Source organism: Artibeus jamaicensis, unplaced genomic scaffold (assembly GCF_021234435.1).
Source record: "Artibeus jamaicensis isolate MK-2021 breed Jamaican fruit bat unplaced genomic scaffold, CSHL_Jam_final contig_490, whole genome shotgun sequence".
In the NCBI taxonomy this organism is placed as follows: Eukaryota; Metazoa; Chordata; class Mammalia; order Chiroptera; family Phyllostomidae; genus Artibeus; species Artibeus jamaicensis.
The window spans coordinates 11,505,126-11,528,502 of record NW_026521861.1 but is presented as its reverse complement, the minus strand read 5'-3'; the positions used below and the strand labels follow the sequence as shown (position 1 = coordinate 11,528,502).

The 23,377-nt window shown below is 47.3% G+C and overlaps 1 protein-coding gene across 15 annotated transcripts in view; it reads left to right on the top strand.

Annotated features, from left to right (window-relative positions):
* Positions 1-23,377, top strand: part of ABLIM1 (actin binding LIM protein 1) — a 262,998-nt gene that overhangs the window by 97,162 nt on the left and 142,459 nt on the right. The window contains exon 1 of one of the 15 annotated variants that reach the window (XM_053668632.1): positions 11,617-11,981. The exons of the other annotated variants lie outside the window; for them this stretch is intronic. Coding sequence (XP_053524607.1) covers positions 11,966-11,981 — 16 coding nt within the window. The 5' untranslated portion in view covers positions 11,617-11,965. Of the gene's footprint in view, positions 1-11,616; positions 11,982-23,377 lie in introns of those variants that run through there. 15 annotated transcript variants of the gene reach the window in all.

The window sequence follows — 23,377 nt, the reverse complement described above, 5'->3', positions numbered from 1 at the left end:
TAGCACATATCATGGTTCAGTTGGTCTATTTTAAGAGTTTAAAGAGAATCCAAGCAGCTGCTTTCCACACATTTTTTGGTTAGTTTCTTTAGCTACCGGCAGTGGTCTAACATTCATTTTCTGTCTGCAGCAGCTGATGAAAAGATGCTAAACCCGACCAACTTTTTGGAACTCTTCCTGCCTTTGGGGAGGACCACATTCTGCTTGAAGTTTTCCTCTATCTCTTTGGCTCAATGACAAGCACTCCTTCCTTCAAACCTGCATAGCAATTTTTCAGTATCTCTGACTCCAGTCCCCTTCTACCTCTTGTCAGAGTTATTTATGTATTTGTGCTATTTACCCTTCTAGAATGTAAACTTATTAAAGACTTAACCTAGGCATATTTGCCCTGTATACCATTGTGAGCCCCCTAGATGTGAAGTTTTATGTTTTACAGATGCTCAGTAAATATTTAGTTAAGGAATCAGCAGAAATTCATTTCTTTTTTCTTCCCTGATTTTGCCCACTTTGCTTTTAATTGTGTGATGTTATGGCTTAATGCTGTTTTTGTGGCTTAGTTGCTTTCGTCTGTGTGCGAATTTAATAGCCGCTGAAGCATATTGGTGAATGCTTAGCGCTCTTGGTGTGGTTTATTCAGGAAGGGAAAATATATTGTGTAACCCAGATCCAAAACTGAGAAGAATTTAGGTTCTAAATATTTCCCTTCCTGTCTTCTCTCTAATTTCCCCAAACCCCAACAAATCCAATACATATGCAAAGTATTTTTTATCTTGCTTGGGAATGGTGAGAATGGAGGAAGGGAGTAAAACCATCTTCTATACTTCTTTCTAAAATATACCCAACTTGGCATATGGCATATCGTACTAGCCCAAGCTTTAGTTGAATTGCAGCAATGTGTACCTATTTAAAAATTTATAAGGAGAGCCCAGGTACCTATGTAAGTACAATGGAATATTATTATAAAATGACTCCTTTCTATAGAGCTTGATAAATGTCACAAATCACATCCTTTCCCAAAAAGCATCGCTGCAGGCTTAAAAGATGCCTGGGGGCATGTTTGTCTCTGCGGCAGTTGTTAGTTCTGACCCCTGTGACCTGTTAATACAGCTGGACTCACTTACATATTTTAAAGGAGGAAGCACTTTAGCACAGAGCGTGTGCAAGCAAATGCCATTGTGTTTGTGCAATCAAAAGATTTGATTAATTATTGCTTCTCTTGAGAAAAAATAATGTATCCTGTCTGGTAGGCATAGTGTTCTCTTTAGAATCTGCCCCTGTTATCTAAAGTAGAGGACTATTTGGAAGTTTATCCATGCATCAAGACAGATTTTTCCTTCTTTGTAAGCATAAAAATGAGTGACTGAGACTCTCTTTTGTGTGGAACTTCCCCTTTGAAGAAGACCCTGAGACAAGGATTCAGGGGCAGGTCATTTATTTGATTCCCTGAATTATTGAGAAGGGGATGAAAGCTAGTAACAGGTGCATTAGCAAACCAGTTACCAGTGTGGGCAGCCCAAGCTCCAGTGATTGGAAGACAGTGGAGAGCCTACGTCGGGTATCCCAGCCAAGGAGCTAGGAAGCGGGGGTATTCGTCTACCACCTGCCCATCTGTCGCTGGTGGAAAGCTGCTTCCAGGTGCATTCACTGGCTCATTGTGATGTTTCTAGGTACCGGGCTTGATGTGTAGAGGAGAATGCGAAGGAGACATGAACAATCAAAGAGGGAGGAATACACACACAGTGCACAAGAGCACCGCGAGCTCTGAGTTCCTAGGAACAGCCAGCTGGGCCTCAGGAAGCCTAGAATTCCAGGACCATCAGAGCAGTTTTGGGGAATGTCCTATTGTCCTTCCTTCCAGGTGGCTTCCTCTGACACACTCCCCCTTGGAATTCTGGTATCTGCATGTCTCTGCTAGACTGCCCCAGGCTGGCCCTCCTTGATCTTTTTAATACGTATAAGTCCCTGCCACTGACTGGGACTTTTCTCTGTGTCTTTTAAAGTCCCAGGCATGAAAACCTAATTGGCCCATCTTTTCCAAGATAGGATATGAATTATGACAGGATATAAAATATGAACCCTCTGATATATGGTTTCCTCCAGTCCCCTGAGTCTACTAACAATTCGGTCAGCCATGGCCAAGGTGAGAAGTCATAGGGCTCAGCGCCCACTCAAAAGAGAGGCAGACGGGGTCAGAAGAAGAATGGAGGGGGCAAGGTACCCCCAAGGCCTACCATTACACCTGGGCAAGACTCTGTGTTGAGAAATAAGTCTTGTCATGAAGAATTCCAAGGCATTTTTATAAATATGAAGGCTAAGTAACTAGAAAGAAAAAAAAAACCCTCTGTGGCTATCCTTGGGACCAGTGTAATATCCTTTTTCCATTCAGCAACCTCTCTGGAAGAGAGATGCTATGGAAATCCTAGGCATAAATAAATTAGCAACAATTTTGACTCTTGCACTAAGAATGTGAATATAATCAGTACAAAGGTGAAAGTATGTCATCTCCCTTTCCTTAAAGAAACCCCGGAGATACAGTTGCCTTGTGATACCCTTTGCTTTCCCAAGTCCAAGGAACAGGAGTTCAAGTATGAAAGCAGTATCCTCTCTCGGAGGCTTAGAGTCTCAGCAAAGAGGGAGCGACAGGGTGATTCGTGACCTTCTATGAGATGCTTAGAGTAAGCATCCTGGACAGCCTTTTGCGCATCTCTCTTCCTGCTGGGAAAATGGACAGCAGCACTCTCGTACTTCCCTCCTGCCCACCTCCTGGTGTTTGTTGGTAAAATATTGTTTTCTTCTTGTTCCTCACTTTCTTTGTTCCAAACATTGCCATTCTCTTTTATCTCCATAATGCAGCAATTGAGATATCCATTTCATATTTCATAGAATCCACGGCTTCCTCCTTGGCCTTTTACTACAATGGTTGCATGCCTGAGTTTATCTTGACTTGTCTTTCAATTGGCTGGATGTTGTTGTCATGATTTCCTATGGAGGGTCCGTGGTGTAGTATTCCTGAGCACCTTTTGGTTTCTGTGGTTTGCCATTGCCTGTGTGTCTGTTCGGCATTTTGGCTGGGTGTCAGGTTCCTGGGACATGCACTTCTGTTCCCTCAGGCTGCCAGGCATGGCTGCACTTTCTGTGCCTCAGCGTTGCCGTTCAGAAGTCTGATGTCAGCCTGAGTTTGTTTGTTTCCTTTTTATGGGCAATAGGTCTATCTGTCTGGATATACAGAGCATGGCATCCTTTGAAATTCAAAGGCCTAGGCTGGAACTTAGAGCCGGCATTCTGTAGCCAATTTTGCCAAAGTACTATCCCTCTACTCTTTAAATCTACAAGTTGAAGCCTATCTTCATTTCAGAGAAACTGGTGTGTATTAGATCTTTGAGTACTTCTTCTGCCTCTTAGGTACATCTAGGACATGAGTTATTTTGCATTCCTTTTCTTTTTTTCTCTCCTCGGTTTTCTTTCATTATTTGAGGCTCTTCCTTCTGCATTCATTGAGATTATCTCAAACTTTGTTCCACATTAGCAATTAGACCATTTCTGGGCCCGTTCTGTTCTTAGATGTTTCAGCTATTACTATTATAACTGTCTTGTTCTTAGCTTTTATGTCCTATTTCGATAACCCTTTTCTTCATCTCACTTTGTTGTGTCATTCATTACCTCACCCTTGAACTCTTTAGTTTCATCACTAATTGAACACTTTGCATCTCTGGCTACTCCCTTTCACTCTAGTCACCTCACAGAAGCCAGAAATATCCTGCAGAAATGACAGTCACATCCCCAGACTCTCCCTGGGTCCTCCCACCTCACTCACAATAGAAGCCAAGGTTTTGCGAGAATGACCCTCAGGGCCCCACCCCCTCACCTCTCTCAGCCACTCCTGCTCTTGCAGGCCCCGCTGGCCTTCTCACTGCCTGGAACACCCCCGGGGAGCTCCTGCCTCAGGATCCTTGCTCTTATTGTCACTCTGTCCCAGACACTCTTGCCCCGGATATCCACATGGCTTATTCTCCCTCCGCCTTCAGGTGTACTCACCTGGTACTTTCTCAAGGAGGCCACTCACCTCAAACCATGCTCCTTCCCCAGCATCTCTGTTCCCCATGCATGGACTTTTCTCCCCAGGGTTTATTCACCACTTTTCTATCTTACTTTGTTGTAAATTGATGAAGCAGTGAGGCACTAAATAATAACAGTCATTATTTCCCTTCCTTACACTCCTTCTTGGTGCCAGGCACTTTCGATTTCGTACAGAGTGTCTCTCATCCTCACCCCATTCTGGGTGTGCAATTTATAGGGCCCAGTGCAAGAGAAAATGGGGGCGCCTTATTCAATCAAAGTGCAGGAATAGAGTACCATTAAAGGTGCCAAAATATAAAGCTATTGTCCTAAATAATGTTTTAAAGTATTAACATGATTGTTAAATTATTAACAATTATTGCATGTTTACACTGTGTGGGGCCCTATTTAAATAAAATATAAAATCATTTAACTCACATGTGGAATCACTGAGATTACACAGTGTATGTTTCACAGGTCGTAGGGACACACGTATTTCATTCCCTGCCACATCCTGTCAACACTGTACCTTCAGCTTCCTGATAAGGAAGGAAGGACGAACAGAAAAGGGGAAGTGGGTTTCCCTATCTTTTCCTTCCCTCTGTATCATCCTTTTTAGTGGAAGTAGTTGGCTACTATCGGAAGTAACATGGGTAAGAGAAGGTACGATAAAACCCCCTTGATTGTTTGTGTTTTCTGTAATACCACTGGCTTCTTTGTGCATTCGAAGCACACGTTCTGGTTTGAAGGAGACGGACCCGTCATCACCCTTGTTTATTCAGTCATAGTGTAAAACCCTCCCCTTTGAGTCTCCCTGAATCCTACGCATCATGGGTCCCCTGGAATTCTGTGCTCATGGGGCATCACAAACACTATACGTGAATCGGCAGCAGGAACAACGTACAGCAGGACACACATGTCGCATGTATCTTGTCCCCTTTGTCCCATTGGCCTTCACATGCAAAACACAAGTTCAAAGATAAAATTATTACAAATTTCAATATGTCAACAGTAAAGCACTAAACCGAATGGAGGGGCCTGCTGGGCACTGGGCCCTGTGCAACAACACTGGGTGCTTGTCTGTAAACACAGACGAGCCTCGTCCACAACACAACCTCCCAAGTGGAACACACCATTGCCATGCATAGATGAGACTGCTGAAACACACGCCCAGAAAAAACAGTCTGCCCGGGGCTCCCAGCCTGAGGCCGAGCCTGAACCCAGACGCCGCTCATGCCTGACCTGGCTGCCTGAGCCAGGTGGCAAATGAACTAACCACTAGGTGGGAGGTAAGACACTAGGCTTTTGACCTATTTCTAAGTAACTGTGTAACCTTGGACAAGTCTGCCTTAGGACTTTAGTTTTCATCTTACATATGCATGAAATCAATGCCCATTTTTTCATACAAGGTATACTTTTTCACAAACCAGATTAGAGTATTGGTTGCATGATCCTTTTTCTCTTTGTACAAAGAACTAGGGAAAGTTGCTGAGGCATGTGCTGGTGACAATGACACCTTCCGGTGGAAGCAAATGCAGTAATGGCCATGCACAGGAATGCAGACTTTGGCCTGTCCCTCAGATGAAGGCTGAAGTGTCCGAGGGAAATGAGAGAGACGCTATTTTCTGGCAGAGTGCCGGGGCATAATCAGCATTGTAAGGCTGAATGAGGAGAGCAAATGAAGGCTTTGTAGATTTTGCAAAAATGCCGTGACTTTCCCTACCTGCCCCCCCAAATTATAATTGTTCCTCTACATAGACCAGAGGAATGGTAGGTACTCCTTGAGAAGGATTAGTCACAATGGATGATTGACTCACATTTCAGGAAATTTGATATGGGGGCCTCGGGACAGTACCTTCTCCTGTCCAGCCAGCAATGAGCCCAGCAGGCCAAGGCGATGCTGTCCACCCGACAGGCCTATTATAAGAAGTGCAAGAACTAACGAAGGATGAGGAACCTGGAGAGAAGATTGTTTTACACAGATAAGGCAAAAATGCAACACTTCCAATGTGCCAGGTCCTTCGAAAATGCCAAAGAATCAATCTATTGAGTGCATCTTGACTCAAAAAGTGTGTGTGTGGTTGGGAAAAGGGAAGGGGACCACTGTAGACGGGAAGGCTCAACAAAGCAAAATGGCTTTAAATTCTAGCAAACCGGACTCTGTGCTTGTGGGTAAAGTGTAATATTGCCTCATCTACTTGTTGTAAGGATTAAACGAGGTAATAAGTGTGAAGGGACTAGTATGGCGGCCGACACACGTAATGAGCACTCTACAAACGATGACGAAGCGGTAGGAAGGGGACTTCATCAACTGACTTTGTGATTCAGTTCCTTCTTCAGCTTCCTTTCTCTCCAAGGTGAACTATTCACTGGTTTGCATCTTAGCAAATGTTCCCAAGCAATCACTACATTGCTTTATACATGGGATTGAATTTATTTTTAATTTGGTGAAGTCAGGTTCCCAAATCAGTCTATTTGACGATAAAAATGAATACTTATCTAATCTTTTGACTTTCTATGGTAAGCTGGAGACATTCATTCCTTAGTAGTCATCAAATATTGCATTCCTTCCTTGTGCCCGTTATTATGTGATGGAGATATTCACATGTGATACTTTCCTCCAGAGAGCCCACAAGCTTTTGCAAAAATAGATGTGCACATCCTTCATTGCTGTATCCTCTCTCCTGATATCTTAGCCTTCGTTAGTTCTTGGACTTTTCAAGGTTGGCGAGTAGCATCATTATGTGGGGCCGTTGGGCTCATTCTTGGCTGGGCAGTAAAGAACCTTGGTGACATTTAAATGCCAGAAAGACGGGTGCGTTGTGAGGGAAGGTGCTGCGTTTCTAGATGATAGAAACTGACCATTTTTCTATTCTGATAACTGTATTTCTACACAGGAAATATTTTTAAAGGATAAAGCTCATAGTAAACTTTAAAAAAATGGCCTTTTCCAAAATAATTCAGAGCTGTTTCTGTACTTATGAACTTCTCATGTACCTGAAATTAGGCTCAAGTTGGTGGAACTTTCTTTGCTATCAAAAGGTTCTTTGAATTCTGACTAATAGTTTCCAGTACACTTGTAAGAAAGTGGCTGTTTTCTGCACTAAGCTTCCCAAGCTTAAGCGGGTTACTTATAGGGAACATTGAATGCACCTCAGCAGTTTTGTCATTCTCTCAAGCTGCAACCTGTCACTCCGAAGTGGCTTCCGAGAAGGACCATGGTGGAGTTTTAGATACAAATATAAAATACTTCTATTATATTTTAAGAACTCATAGAAAAGAACTTTACTGGACATTGATTCTGTGAAATTCATATGGAAAAAAATCCTAAAAATGCTCGGTTCGGGACCAGAGAGTTAGCACGATCAAGTGGGCTCAGACGTTTCAGAATTTGTCTGGGACTGAAGGGAACTCGGGAGCCATCACTTCCAATAAAGTTTGGTAAGACCGCAGTGCCTGTCGGGATGTTTGCAGATCTGGTGTTCGTTCAGCTCCTGTTTCAAGGGCCAGTGTCCTGGGACGGTGGGCCTCAGTCACTTAAGGAGCTGGCTGCGGTGCAGCTTTCATCTCCAGAGAATCTGAGGCATCAGACCTTGCCTGGGGGCCAGGGGTCTGCACTGAAAGCCCCCCTAGCTTTTCCGTCCCTGGAGGTCTGCAGACTGTGCTCTCGGGAGCCTAGAAGAAGGTAAAACCATCCTTGCCTCCGCAGAGCTCACAGCCCAGTCGTGGACCCAAAGCCATCCCTACAGGAGGATAAACCAGGGGGTCCATGCTGCTTAGCGCGCGGTGTGTGAGATGCGTGCGGCTGTTGTTTTATTCTCTTTACCAGGGAAATATTTAGACAGACGAATAAGCGTAGACACTTCCTACGCCTGTTAGAAACTGGACATGCACACACCAACACAACTCAGTGTGGAGGAAGGAGGTGATGCTGTTGGAAACAGATCGTGGTGGACTTGAAACAGGTTCAAGACTAACCACACCGCTGCTAAGGCTCACCCTGCTCAGCGTGGCCTTCAGCGCTCCCCGTGACCACCACCCCGGGTTTAGCTTGACCTCCTCCCCGTTTGCCATGAACAATGAGCTACTTGATGCCGTCTCATCCCATGACAACCAGTCGGCATGACCATTTCCCCTTTCTTGCTTGGCAGCCCTTACTCGCCTTCCCCTGCAGGAAGCCTCTCCTGGCTCCCTGTTGGGCTCAGCGCCGTCCTAATTTCCATCTTCCATCTTAGCCCCTTCCTAATTTCCTTGAGAATATTGGCATGTATGCATTCCCTGCACTAGATGGTAAGCGAGTCCAGACAGTGCTTTCTTCTTGTTTTATTTTTAAAGAACAGATTCTTTTTTAAAGATTTTATTTACTTAGTTTTAGAGGTGGGGTGGGGGAAAGGAAAGAGAGAGAGAGAGAGAGAGAAACAGCAATCAGTTGCCTCTGTCATGCCCCCCACTGAGGACCTGGCCTGCAACCCAGGCACGTGCCTTGACTGGGAATGGAACCGGCAACCTTTCAGTCCGCAGGCCAGCCCTCAGTCCACTGAGCCACTCCAGCCAGGCCTCTTCTTGTTTTTTAACTGCCAGCCCAGAACTTGGCATCCAGTGGATACTCCATAAATGTCTCAGGGAGATTGATAGATGTAAATATTAAACAGAAAGCAAACAAGGAACTCGTTCTTGAGTTTGCTTTTAGCTGAATTCTGCTAGAAATGATGTGGAGGGCTCTTCTGCCAATGAGTCCAAAGGTGTGGAAGGATAAAACCTGGAAACCTGGGGCCCTTGGCCAGAGAGGGGTCCTGAACTTCCTGCCCTACAGGTGCACGAGCAGTAGGTGACCCCTGGCTCTGGGGAGGAGGCAGAGCCACGAGGAACGGGCTCAGTCAGGTTGCTTGTTTTCACGTTGTAAAGTCTCCGTCTTCACCGGCAGGGCTTCCCGTGAGATGACGTGCTCTTGGAGTTCCGCCAAGAATGGCTGTGTGCTAACCGGGCTTTTCTCTCTGGCAAAATGGTTTCTGTCCTCGGGTCACTTGTGGACAACCGTTGCTTCATTTTGTGAGTGACAGAAAAGGCGTGAGTCAGTTTGAGAAATAAAACAACAAGTAAATCATGGTGTTTGTATTATGGCTTTATCTCATCCGAGTGGCATGAGATTAAGTTCTGTGGGAATCACTTCTAAGAAATAAGAATAAAGTGTCCTGCCATCGAATGAATTGTAAATTTCTCATTGTTTCCTTGATTTATGTGGCTGTACCTCGTGTAGCCTTAACTGTAAAGTAGGAAGTATCTACTCTGCTTCTGAAAGTTCTGAACGATTCGGCCCCAGGCAAGCAGACGCAAACAATTTGGTTTTACTCTCCCGCATTCCAAAAATAACTTCAGTAATACCCTCTTTGGTTATCTTGAAAGTGCAGAGTGGATGCTTTTATCCTAAAGTAGCAGTGTCTGATTGTCGGGGGAACTTTAGCCAGATGACTGTTATTTAGCAACGAAACGCTGGTGACTCATTCACTTTGACTGTGGCACAGGAAAATTCTTTCCATGGAAAACACAGGAGGGGGGGAAGCCTCTTCGAACCTCTATGTAGTATTTTCCTTTAGAAAAGGCTTCTCTGGAAATGAATAGGCACCAGCTGCTACTCTGTCTGCTTACACTCCAGAGCTGCCAGAGGGCCTTTCTAAACCTGGGGCTCTGGTAATTGAGCCACAAAGGTGTACAGGTAGGTTCAGAAATGTAGTAAGGAACCAGTTTAGTTAATAAACTTAAATCTCAGGGTGCAAAGTCACCATCCTGAGTAAAAGACAGGTTGCACCAATCTTATGCACGATTGGGTTTGGGGCAGAAACCTAATGGCATTTCACTGTCACATTCCATTAGTGACAGACCGAGGGAGGGAGGGGAGGTTGGAACACTGTCCCCTTGGCCCTGAGCTGAATGACATGATCTCCTCACAGAGAAGTGCCTAAGTGAGGTGCTAATCTATTTATGCAGCAAAAAATATATACAATCAAATTAATTCATCTGGTGGGCTCACAGAAGCAAACGAATTCGAGCTCTCTGAAGTTCATTTTGCTTGTCAGCATCTCCTAAGGGCTCTGAGGGTGATTAGGGGGGGAAAAAGCAGACAAGTGCCATTCCAGCCATGAAAATTTGGTCATGTGAAGGGCTTGTCCCCTGCGTACCCCTGACCCTGCCCATCCCTCTGGGCAGGAGGTCCTGTGGCTCTCAGGCTTGGCTCACACTTGTGAATGGAGGCTAGGGGAGGCTGCATAAAGGCTCTTTCAGTGCTTCTACTCCAGCTGGCTGCTGCCTTAGGGAAAAACATGGCCCTGCAGGGCTGCAGGGGAGGCAGGGCGCAGTGTGGGTGAAGTGTGTGTCATAGAAAAGACGACCCAGGGGTTGGAGTGCACTTAGCCTTTACTGACACGCCGAGACACCCAAGCTATTAATAGTAAAGCCCTGAGTCACAGATGTAGGAATGTCACAGCTGCTTGAGAACTGCTACTGCCACCCATCAGAAAACCCCCAGAAAGGCCTGGCCCAGCCCCACCAATGTCATTTCAGCCACACACAACCTCCAAGTCAAAGATGAGGCAGGTGGATCGACTCCATTCTTTTCCGTTACCCGGGCTCCCTTAGCCGCAACACGTTACAATATTTGCAGTAAACACAGTCTAATACTGGCGGTGCGTTGTGGTTGGGAAAGATGTGTTGGCCATCTGCTGCGCTTCCGAGCGGGGCTGCGTCTGGCTTTTTGTCTCTTGCTCATCACATTGTCCCCACACGGTGGATGTGTGTGATGTGTGGTGGGGACTGAACAAACCATCTGGGATCTGCGCGCTGGGGAGGCAGGTGGTGGCACGGGGTGGGCGTCGGCTTCCTGAACCTGGAAGTCCCCTGCTCTCAGGAGAGCGACCTGTGACCCTGTGGGTCAGAAACCCGAAGTCTCAAGTCTCGTTCGGAGCCCCGGCTGCTGGGGTCAGGCTCAGGCTGGGGAGGGGGTGCCGGTGTGACTGCCCCTCCCTTTGTGGTTAGGGTTCCCTGGGCACATATATACACCCAAGGGGTTTGTCTAAAATCCCCAATGCAGCAGAGAGGAGGTGGGGGTCAGAATCCTACCTGACTGGGTAAGTCAGAGTTTTACTTTGATCCTGAGTGAGGGGAATCGGATCCTGAAAAGCTCCGGGCTCTCTCCTGGTCTCAGTCCCCGCCGCCGCCCCGCCCCCACCCCATTCAGGTAAACCGCAGCAGGGGGCAGCCGGGCTAATCGAATGCCATTATTTATTCTTCATTATGACTGAGCCTCCAGGACCTTAGAAGTTGAAGAAAATGAACGTGAAGGAGCCGCTAGCATCACGTTTCGACTCAGGCTCGTTTTTTTTATTTATTCAGTGTGTCTGAAAGAAGCTGTAGAAAGAATGAAAGCAGCAGTAATAGGAAACTAATAAGCTAACAGTTGACTAGTTCTCCTGATGGGAACAGTCTCGGGCTGGTTTTGGCCCCTGCTCTTCTGGCAATCATTTATCAGACCTGGGGAGGGGCAGGGGCTCGGACCCCGGGGCATTTCGTCCGTCGCCCGAGTTCCCGGCCTCGCGCACGGAATGCAAGGTGGTGTCAATGACCAGAGATTAGGGCAGTGGAATTTTGCATTTGTCACAGCGGCAGCTGTACCCAAGGGCAGAGTCCCCGAGCGGGGCGCGGCCAGCGCTCCGTGGCGATAGCCGGGGCGGCACCGGAGCTCGGCCCTCGGAGCTGGGGGCGGGATTTTAGAAACAAGTCCCGGACTTGGCGAGTGGATGCCGGGGCTTTTCCTCGCAGCCTCTGCAGCCGCGGATCCGCCTGCCCGGGCGCGCTCCCACTGCCCAGACTTCGTTCCTCTTTCCTTCAGCGCTGCTCGCCAGAGGACCCGGTTGCCATGGTGAAGGAGAAAGGTAATTATAAATATCGATCTCGGTGCACGGTTGCAGAAGTTGGTGCCGCGGGGCTCGGCTACCTAATAATGGGCGATGATCAATGGCAAGCCAGGCAGACATGTTCTCGGTGCGAGAATCGCTGCATTGTGAAGCCTCGCTTCCCGTGGACCGAGACTTCATTAAGAACATTTAATTTAGCCACCGCATCTGAAACGCATCCTATTTCTGGAGTGTTTGCACAGCCGAGCTGCTGGTTGTGTGCCCGTTTGAATTGTTATTGCATTTGGAATCTCTGGTTGTGTTTGAGACTTGCCTATCTGCCTTCGTCCTAGCCGTCAGTCTCTCCCCCACTTGTCCCCACCCAAATCAGTGAGTTCATTAAGATGTGTCCGGAAAGGCCCCTGCTACCAGGTTTGTGCAGTTGGGGACTCACCGGAGCCTGGTGAGGACTGGCCGAAAGCACAAGGGGCCGTTTTCAAGGTTTCGGGTGTGCTCCTTTAATACCCTGGCATATTGCTCGTAATCACTCCTCCAAGCATCATCTGAGAGGGTGCGGGAGCAGTCCCAAGGTGGCAAATTTGGATCGCCTCTGGAGGAGCCCGTCTGTGAAGAGAGGGCGGGGCGCTCTGCACAGGTGCACGGTATTTGTGCCCTGGGCGTGGCCCTGAAATGTAGGTGAAATCCTTCAGAATTGAGTTACAGTTGAAATGATTATTTTCTCCAGGAAAGGCAAAGAACGCAGCAATGCTTGGTTTGAATTGTCTAAGTAGCATATAAATCCATCTTATGTGAAGGAAGTGAAATGTTACAGGAGAATAAAGAGGGAGAAGTGAAAGCGCTTCGCCCCCTACCCCGTCAGCCTCCATTCCTCCTTTCTGGGCAAGGAGGAAAGAGAAAGGAGGAAGGGGGTTGCGAATACCTGCATCTTTCTAGACAGGTGATGGGTAGATGGATGGATGGATAGATAGAAGTATTAAAATGGGATTATTTTACGATCACTTTTTCTGAGACTTAATTTTTTCTCGTACAATATGTCTTAGGGACCATCACCATATGATTTTATAATGTGAGTGACCAGCCTTTAATGTGGCTGTTTCTGGGCTCGGTTTTATTCTGCCACATTTTCCTAGTGAGGGACATAGCTTCCTCCATGGACAGGGATGTCGGCTCCCTTAGGGCTGTCTTGAACCATTTCAGTGATTTATCTTTACCTACTGTCTTTTAAAGCCACACCAGGGAATAACTTTCAGATGAACATACTGAACTCAAACCGATCCTTGTTGCTGGAAACCCCATTCGGTTGTATTGTACTAATAGGTAGACAAAGAATAGGGACCTGACAGCGAACAACGCTAAGGTTGCACCTTCGGACAAAGAGCGTGGTTCTGCTCCGTCCATTCTGCTCCTGCACATCTTTACCGATCACTTGCTTTAGCTGTGGTCTTTCACTGAGTAAGTGGCAATTGAGTGAAATGACTTGGTGCCTATAAAGGTGCTTGTAATAATGTTTCCTCTCCTTCTCCGGTGCTTCCAGAAACCCTCAGAGTAACAAATACAGATGTTGGCATTTAATAAAGGTCAGGGCTCTTCATTTCTATCCCCCACCCCACTAGAACAAACTGGTCCTGGTCTGTATTGCTAATGGACTGGAGTTTGTTTTTCCAATAGGAGTAATTTAGGAGTGATGTGAAAAAGGAGTACAGTCCCGGCGGGGCCCTGGAAGCCCCAGCCTTGCTGTGTGGTGTACGCCTTATCGATCAGCAGTCCCCAGGAAGCAACTCTCTTTTGCAGTCCTGGCAGACTTCTGGGCTCAAAGAGACTCAGTTTTGCCTTACAACTCAGTAGCCACTTTCTAACTGGAACACTTCGGACGGGCCACCAAGAGGTCACATACTAGCATTATCCTAGCCACTGATTAAAGGCTGTTCCTTTTTTATTTCGGAGTCTGTGTCAGTCCACACTGCTGCCTCCCAGCTCTCTGATCGCACTGACCTCAGCCAACAGAAGAGGAAGGCAGGGGTTTGTGTTTTGTTTTTGCCAGGCACACAAGAGCTGCCATGGAAAGGAAGGAATTTCATCATAGCTGTTACAGTGAGGAGGGCATGCCTCCTAGAGGTGAGAAAATGGGCTCAGAAAGGGAAAGTAAATTGCTCAAGGACACACAGGAGACATTGGACCACGTGCTCATCCTGGGTTCCACCAAAGGTGCAGGAGGATCGTCGACTGCACAGGCCAGGGGTGTTGATGTCCACTGGCCCTACCACTAGGTGGGGAGCCTCTGAGAAGCAGCACTGTGTCCCCATCCCTAACTTCCTGTGCACAGCCTAGAATCTGCCCCACCGCGGAGCCTCATGCAAGCGAAAACAGGTTGGCCTGTTCTCAGAGCCGGGACTAGAATCTGTGTCTTCTCCGTTCTGAGACCTTCCCGGTCCTCTCCATTTCTTCTTGCTCCAGAGAAGCCTGGCCCCTTCCTCCAGGCGCTGGCAAGGGTCACCCTTGAGCAGGCTCCAATGAGGGCAGCATCGGTCCTGAGCGTGCGGAAGGCCTTCTGAAGGACCCGCCTAGACCCCTGTCGTGCTCACCAGTGAGGCGTGCTTTCACTCCCACTGCTTGTGCCGTCATTTTCTCTCCTGGACAGTGTCCACATGTCTGTCTGGTTTGGGGTGGATGCTGACTGCAGAGGGACCTGCCGGCGGGTCACATCTCGGCTCGTGTGGAGTGGCATTTGCTGACATACTTTGACCCCCTTCATCTTTCGTGCTCCTGACCAATCTGGGTGAAATGGTTATTTCTCAGATGTGTTCAAGGGCGCCGCATCCTTGCTGGATCCTGTAACCAAGAAGCAGGAGAGATTTTTGTGGGTTTATCCGTCAATATCTGTCTTCCTGCATACGCTCTCAGCAACCTAAGCCTCAGAGGTCCACTCTGCTCATTTAAAAGCTGTAATTGTCTCGCTTTCATGTGTTCCAGTGCAAGGATTTATTATCTTTTTTTTGTTAGAGAAAACAAAAATAAATACTAGAGATTAAGTTACATAAACACTCAGCTAATTTAAATAGTAAGAACACTTTTGGCTTGTAAGCCATGTGAGAGGATAAGAATTTAGTAGTGAGGGAGACGCATCCAGGCGAATAGTTTTACCTCTGGGTACATCACTGTTTGTTTGTTTTGTCTCCTGGGAGCTTTCTGCCGCTGTCACAGGGTCCACCTTGCTTTTCGGGCAGAGTGGGGCCCAGTACAACTCATTCCGGTCCACCCTCAAAGACGACGTGTTCCCTATCCCCCTGACGTGCAGGTGCACGGGACACACACACACACACACACACACACACACACACACACAGCAGTCTTGGTTCTTGGCAGCTTCTGAGAACAGTGGTGTGCTGTGTCACGAATGTGTTCTACAGCCCGGCACCAAAGTAATCCTCTTAGCACTTCGATGTCATCATATTTCCAGCTCAAAAACCTAAATGAGTGACAAGGGTAAAGTTCAAGGCTTCCAGCTAATTAGTGAGGGTTCGCCCCAAGTTCTTAAATTACCTCCTCCCCATGCCTATCTAAGCCAATCTTGGTTTTTTTTTAAATGTTATTTTTAAATCTGCTGGTTATTGAATGCATACTAAGTGGCAGGCTTTGGGTTGAGAGCCTTACATACATGGTCTCTGATCTTTAATCCATGAAGGTGGTGGTATTACTCTCTCTCTCTTTTTAAGATTTTATTTATTTATTTTTAGAGAGAGGGAAAGGAAGGGAGAAAGAGAGGGCAAGAAACATGGATCAGTTGCCTCTCTCACATGCCCTGACTGGGGACTGAACCTGCAACCCAGGCGTGTACTCTGACCGGGAATCAAACCTGTGACCTTTTGCTGCAGGATGATGCCCAGCCAACTGAGCCACACCGGTCAGGGCATATTCCTCCCTTTTAAGGGATAAGGAACAAGAGGCTCACAGGAGTTGAGAAACTCTCCAGAACTCACTTAGCTAGAAAGCAGAAGAGCTGATTTTCTGACCAGGCCCATCTAGCTCCAAAACCTGTGCTAATTGTACTTGTGTTCCACCCCCCCCCCCCCCATTTTTCCTGTTTGAATAATTGTGAAGGGTTTTTCCCTCTCTAACCTTGGTCACCGTGCCCCTCCCGGACTCGTGAGAAATATATATTCTTCTTTCCGGTGCTTTTCAAAGACCTAACGTAAGTCTCGCTTACCCCAATGCTCGTCCAAGGCCCATCCCTCCCGCACATTCCTCTAGAGTTACTCCGCACCCCGACGCAAACACCAGAGAAATTAAATAACACTTCAGTCACCTGCGTGGCTCAAGAAAGCGCTGTCTCTCCTCAAGCATCTGTTGACTTTATTCATGGTCTTGTGAAGCAGCCTTTGGAGGTGTGCAGTGTCGCCGCTTCTACTGGTCTCCCCAATCCCATCCCTCCCCAAACGCACACCCACACAGACCCCACCCAGTCGGGCGTGTGCATGCCACCTAAGGTGATGGAAGCCGGTTTCTGTTCTACGCCCGGGACAGTCTGAGGACAGTAGGTCTTTCCGTGTGATAACCCCTCGCATGCCCCAGTCACATCTCAGAGCCCCTGCTCGGTGCGCGGCAGCCACCTCTGGAGTCGGTTTAACAGCCCTGCTCCTCCAGTTCAGTTCAATGCCCCACCCCTCCTGGAATATTCTAGGTTCTACATCTTTGCCTTAACTTGAAAAGCCCTGAGCTTTTCAAGGGGACACCGATGACAAGGACATGTTTTAAGTAAGGTCCGAAGGGGAGCTACTGATTAAAGGAGACACCATGATGCTGCGGCCTCAGAATAAGTTGCCTTGGATCGGCAGTGGCCGATGCCCAGGGTCATGATAACTTCCTTGCCCTCTGCCACTTACTCACCGATGTCAGAGATGTTTATCCAGAAAGAAGAAAAGACTTCACTTCCACAGAGGTAAGGCGGAATGTGTAAATGAATCGAGAGAAGGAGCACTCAGACTTTAAATGCACCTAAAACTCCTGAGAGCAGTTTCTGATGAGGAGTGAACTCCAGAACATGGACACAGTGAGCAGCTCCCGGACTTTGGGAGGGGGCCTGCCTCTTACCGCTCCAGTCACCTGTTCAGGTGACCAGGAAAGAAGAAACAACCCGGCCGCATCACTGCAACCCTCTTGTAAAAAATAAATTGACCTTCCCGTGTTCTTGCAGAAAAAATATCCTAAGGCGACTCGTCCTACCAAGAGGAATGTCCTGGCATCACTTTGAGGAGGGGACCCTCTGCGTCATAATTTTTCACAGCCCTGGTGGCCAGGGAGGAGGACCTTGAGATTGCCTGGCTCTCGTCTGCCCCGGTCAAGGTGCTGAGTGGTTTCCTGAGCCAGCGTTAGAGAGCCAGAGGGCTTTTCAGAAGGGCCAGGGAGCGGTGAGCGGTACAGGGTTTCTTCCCATTGTGGCCAAGCCCGATCTGGGCAAGCCACAGTGCAAACCAGCCCCGCTTCCTATTTCATTGTGTGTGGGTCTGAGGGTGACTCACACCGAGAGGCCTGTTTATCCCAAACTGGCAGGAGCTGTGAATTCAAGGGCAAACAGCGGGGAGGATGACTGTTTGTACACATGACCTCTTTTCTCTGAGACATGCATCTGTGTTCACACTGACATGATTAGCCCTGTTACGGCCCAGTGTGCCCTGGGGGACACCAGGGGTGAGTTTGTGTCCCATTGCCATCAAACAGGCTGACTCACTTGGCTACTTGGGCTTAACCGTGAGGAACTTGGCTTTCTTCATACTTCCAGGGAAACTACTTTCCCGGGAGGTGGTTCAGTCAGGAGGCATCAGAACCACCCGGAGGGCTTGCGGAAACTTGGACTTGTGAGCCCTGCTCCCAGAGTTTCTGATTCAGTCGGGCTGGGCAGGGGCCCGAGGTTGTGCATTTCTAGCAATCCCTGCTGATGTTGATGCTTCTGGTCCAGGGACCACACTTTGACCCTGTGCACATAATCCCCGGTCTCTGGGGGTAAAGTGATCATCCCTCCAGCCCGATGAGTAAGAACTTTTAGATAAACAGCCTCTCCATTCCCTTTTGCTAACTCGATCTTGCTTACGATGCACAGATTCCTAAGTGAAGGCAAAGGGCATCCCGCCCACTCTGCCCCCGCCGCAGCTTTGAGTGAGGCCAGAGTTCACAGTGACACAGACCTGTGAGGTCCGAGCGACCCGGGTGTGCAGAGAGTGGGCAGGGCAGGTGCAGGAGGAAGTTGTAAGGCGCCTTTTCCTGGGAATGAGTCGGGGCTCAGCTTGGCTCGGGGAAGGCAGCAGCATCCATCTGGAGTCAAGGCACAGGTGAGCATTGCTCCTAATTCTTGCAGGGTTAGGTGAGCATTTTTATTTGAGTTCACAGAGCCCTTTGGAATCATTTTATAAAAGAGAATAGAATCTTGGCTGGTATGGCTTGGTGAACTGAGTACAAGTCTGTGAACCTAAAAGTCACCAGTTCAATTCCCAGTCAGGGCACACGCTTGAGGTCAGGTCCTCAATAGGAAGCATGCAAGAGGCAACAGACCAATGTTCTTCACACACATCGACGTTTCTCTCCCTTTCTCTAAATAATAAATAAATAAATAAAACCTTTACAAAAGAGAGAGAATAGATATCATGGCTCACAAAGTCCACAACTCTGTCTTTACTTTTTGGGAAGCTAAAATATATTATTAAGACCTGAAGTGTTTTTCCCACTCCCACTGTACCCAGTCTGTGTTCTAGCTGTCTATGTTCTTTCTGTTCTTGTTCACTATCTGACACATGGTGAAGGGAGAAGTTTCAGAAAAATTAGGAAACACAAAGAACGGTAGGAAAAGGTAGCAAGGTTACTTCACCCCGGAGGGTCTGATGGGAAAAGGGAGAGGTGTGCGTGCACCTCAGAGACATGGCCGGGCTGTGGGCTCCCAGTCCTGTGAGGGACACATGGGCGGGATGAGTGTCTGCTGCCCTGCTGGACCACCACCCAGGGACAGAGTTTTGGGGCCACTGATGGGAATGGCACCTACTAGACTGGAGTCCAGTTACGCTGTTCTTGCTCACCTGGAAAACACTGAGAGCGTATGTGAAGGTCCCGGCCTGAAACTGTGAACTGAACCAATGGGCCTTCGGATCCCATTGCAGAGGTTTTGAGGTCTGTTCTCCGCAAGACATTTTGGGGATAAGCCGGCACATTGAAAAGTTTCTGCCTTCAGTGGGCCAGTGTTGGGAGGCTGATTGAGAATACAAATAGAGGTGACAGAGGGGGTTAAATGAAGATAAACGATATTCAGCAGGGATTCAAAGGAAGAGTTAGGGTTTCCAGGAATTTTTTAAAAGGGGGTCTTACAGAACAGGGAGCATTCCAACTGGCTTTGAGAGATGCTCCAAGCATCTTAGGTAAGGAACGGTGTGTGGTTCAGCCTGCATCCCTAACACACTGTCTGCTGCACAGTCTGTGCCCAATGGGCGTTGAACGAGCTCGTAAGTGAACTTTTGACGTGTGTGGGTGAGGGAGATGCGTATCCTTAAGGCAGATTCAGGACCTAATAAGTAAGCAATCTAGACATAGAAACAAAATAAAATACAGTTCTTATCCTCACGTTCCAGTAAGGAACACAGATTTGTACATAAGTGATTATGGTACCAAGTGAAATGTGTTCAACAGAGAACTATTAAAGTAATGTGAGACCACAGTGCAGGGAGTGATTAATTCTACTGCAAGGTCATGGCAGTCTGGGCTTTGAAGGACGAATAGGAGTGCAGCAAGTGGATAAGGAGAAAGTTAGAGAAAGGTGGTCAAATGGGCAAAATACAAGCAGCGAAGGGTGACCTGTGCCTGAGGAAATAGAGCCAGCTGGGTCTGGCAGGGGCTGGCGTTAGTCGCCCAGCCCAGCAGTGGACCTCAGGAAGGGTAAGCAGAGGGCTCACAGGGTCAGGGGCGGGCTGCAGATGGTTAGTCCTGGAGGCTGTCCCTACAGAGGCCTCCAAGAACTAGGCGGGCGGCCTGAATGCGTAGAAATTGGAGCACACTGGATGGCATGGCCCCCCTATGGGAAAAGCCCCTGTGTCTCTCCCACTTGGTCCCACAGAGGGACGCAGGCCAGCGAGCCAGACCTTCTAGTTTCTAAGAGCTACTAGAAATAGGGATTTGTATGCAACTCTCCAGATGATTAAATGTGCACAAGTGATTCAACTTTCTCTTCAAAAATAATCTTTGTGTTGGCCAAACAAAGCATGTTCGTGGGCAGGACCCCGCCAAAAGTCCTCTTCCAGATGTGCTCTGGGGCTTCACACAGTGCTCGCCAAACCTGCCCACAGGAGAAACACGTTTCCACTCACCCGGGCTCACGGCTGGTGCACGTGTGCATGTAAATGGCTGAACTAAAAGCCACAGGGAACGATACTGATCTTTACTCCCTGCTACATTCCATTCTCTATTTCCCAATCATGCCAGTCGTGACTCATGGATCTCACTTCATGTTTCAGTGGGTCAGGACCTGAAGTTTGAAGACCATTGGTTTACAGCTCCTACACAAAAGTTTTATTGGATGAAAACAGAATAAGGTCCCTTGCTGAGCAGTCACGTCCCCATCCTGTACACGCTCATAATGATGCTCACCAGGCACGTTAGGCTGAGATGGGTTTCTTCACTTGCAACTGGAGAAGTTTTTTTTTTAAGATTTTATTTATTTATCTTTAGAGGGGAAGGGGGAAAGGAGAGAGGGAGAGAAATATTGATGTATGGTTGCCTCTTATGCATACGTCCCCTGCTGGAAACTGGCCTGCAGGGGACCAGCCTGCAACCCAGGCATGTGCCCTGACTGGGAATGGAACCGCGATCGTGTGGTTCGCAGGCCCGTGCTCAATCCCCTGAGCTACACCAGCCAGGGCATGCAACTGGAGAAGTTTTAACAAAATAATTTCAAAATCTTTTATTGATGACTTCATCCTCCACAGAAGTTGGCCAGAGTTTGGTGTCATCTTTTTGGGTGCCGGATGCAGTTAAGAACTGACCAAGCTGCTAAATTCGGAGTAAAAAGCTGCTTGGTTAAAGTTCAGCAGAAAGTCCCAAGAGAACCTCCACTCAGGTCTCCTCAGTTCTAAGTATGGTACTTCTGGACCTAATTTTTCATGTGGAAGAACTTTTCCCTGTGATTTGCATCACTACTTCCAGACACGGTGCTCACCTGGTCCCCTTGCTTTTGCACCAAAGCTCAGGAGAGAAGAACAAGCTCAGGGCTTGGACAGTCTGTCACGTACCACCTCACCCATCATTAGTGCAACATCTCTTTGCCTGTATCTGTTAGACTTTATGTGCTTACAGCTTTTGTTTTTGACATATCAGAGCACTTCCAGCAATATTAAAATGCGGGGGCTTTGGAGAGAGGCCACCCCTCCCTCGGGAATGGCAGAGGTGAGCTGTGACAGGCAGCCTCCAGTGCAGTAGGAGAGGCATGGCCATCCTGTGGCTTCGGGGCACGTCTGCCATCATCTCTGTCTCGAGTCAGAAGCACCCCTGCTACACGCAGCAGGACTCAGAAGGAGCTTGGGCTTTTGAAAGGAGATCCCGAGAGGGGCTTCTCACCATTGGACGGAGCTGCCATGATGAGAGACCCCCTTGGGAAGGGCTGTGCCAGCATGGAAACCGTGAGGCCACAGGGAGGCAGTACTAATATGGTGGGTTTACATATTAAGTAGGCAAAGATGCCAGCTACTAAACATGAGTGAAGCAACAAGGCCAGCAGCATCGTGCTGGGGCAGAGAGTAGCAGATACGGTGCTATTGGGGGTGGGGAACCAATATGGTACAAGATAACCAGGGTCAGTGTTGGCAGACAAGATGGTGAGTCCTCTTTACAGGGCCTGGGGGTGGTCTCCTCCCAAGCACTTTGTGCCGGGGAGCAGCACCGTGGGGCTGTGCTACCGTAGTGGGCTCATCCTTGCCCAGAGGCAGCGAGCTGCCTCGAGCTGGGGCTGGTATCAGATGAACCATGACTCTGCCCCTTTCCAGAGGACAGAGAGCTAAGCTCTTACCTGGTGGGAGATTCAGTTCTGTTCTTCAGTGAAAAGAGAACTGAGAACACCCACTTTTCTCTACAGGTGGGGAGGTTTGATAAATTATCTAGTAAGTTTAAGCACTGAAAAAAATTACTGATAGATCTACAATAAAAAATATGGATTATCCCTCAGAAACTAGGCAAGTGGGAGAAAAAGAAATAATTTAATCTAGAAGAGGGGAAAAACATTGTACAAGAGAAGAACTGTACCCCTAGGATGGCCTATAATAGGATAGTAGAACAGTAACAACATCTGCAAAGTGCAACACTGACCACAGTAACCGAAGGGTACAATGCAGCCATATTAGTAAGGGCGGTGTTTGAAGGTAGTGGCTGAGTTGCATGCGGTGTTAAGAAACGTGGCTAGGAGACTGGAAAAAGCACCAAAAGTTGAACACACCTGCCTGTTGGGATAGGGAATGAGGGGCAGGCAATTGGCATCATGCATTATAAGCATATTTGCTCTTTATGCGTATAAGCCTATTTAAAACTTTTTAAGAGAATCCAGAGTTTTTATAATATATTACAATATACAGCAAATATATTTACAATATATCATGGAATACAATTCCAAATTATGAGACACACAAAAAAAACCCCAGGAATACAAACCTTACTAAAGAAAAAAGGCAATTCTTAAAAACTGACTCTTGCATAACCCAGATATTGGAATGATCAGATATGGATTTTAAAATGACTAGTATAACTGTGTTCAAAAATGGAAAGGAAATAGGACCAGAATGAGCTAACAAATAGGAAATCTCAGCCAAGAAATTGAATCATTTGAAGTTACAGAACTGAAATTGTAGAAAAAGAACCATCAGGAAATTAGAGAAGTGATGTATGAAATGAAATATCTGAGATGAAAAAAATGACTGGAAGCTTAACAGAAGACTACAGATGACAAAGAAATCATCAGTGAACTTGAACACAGATCAGCAGAAATTATTCAATTTGAAGAACAGAAAAAAATATCTTTAAATGAACAGAGCCTCATCCGTGGAGCAATAGCAAAAAAGTTTAACGTGGTTCATTGGAGTAGAAAAAATATATGACTCAAAAGACTCAATTTATAGATTTAAGAATCTTACTGCAAAGAAAATCACACCTCAGCACATCATAATCAAATTATTTTAAAAAATAAAAGTAAAGAGAAAATCTTACGAAAGAAAAAAGGCATTACATAGAGGGGAACAAGAATACAAATGACTTATCATCAGAAGCAATGGTGGCCAGAAAACAATGGAAGAGCATGTTCAGTACACAAACTGTCAAGCCAGACTGCTATATTCAGTGAAAATGCTGTGTTTGGCTGTGTATAATGCATTCCCACGTATACTGTGCACCCACTCTTTTGA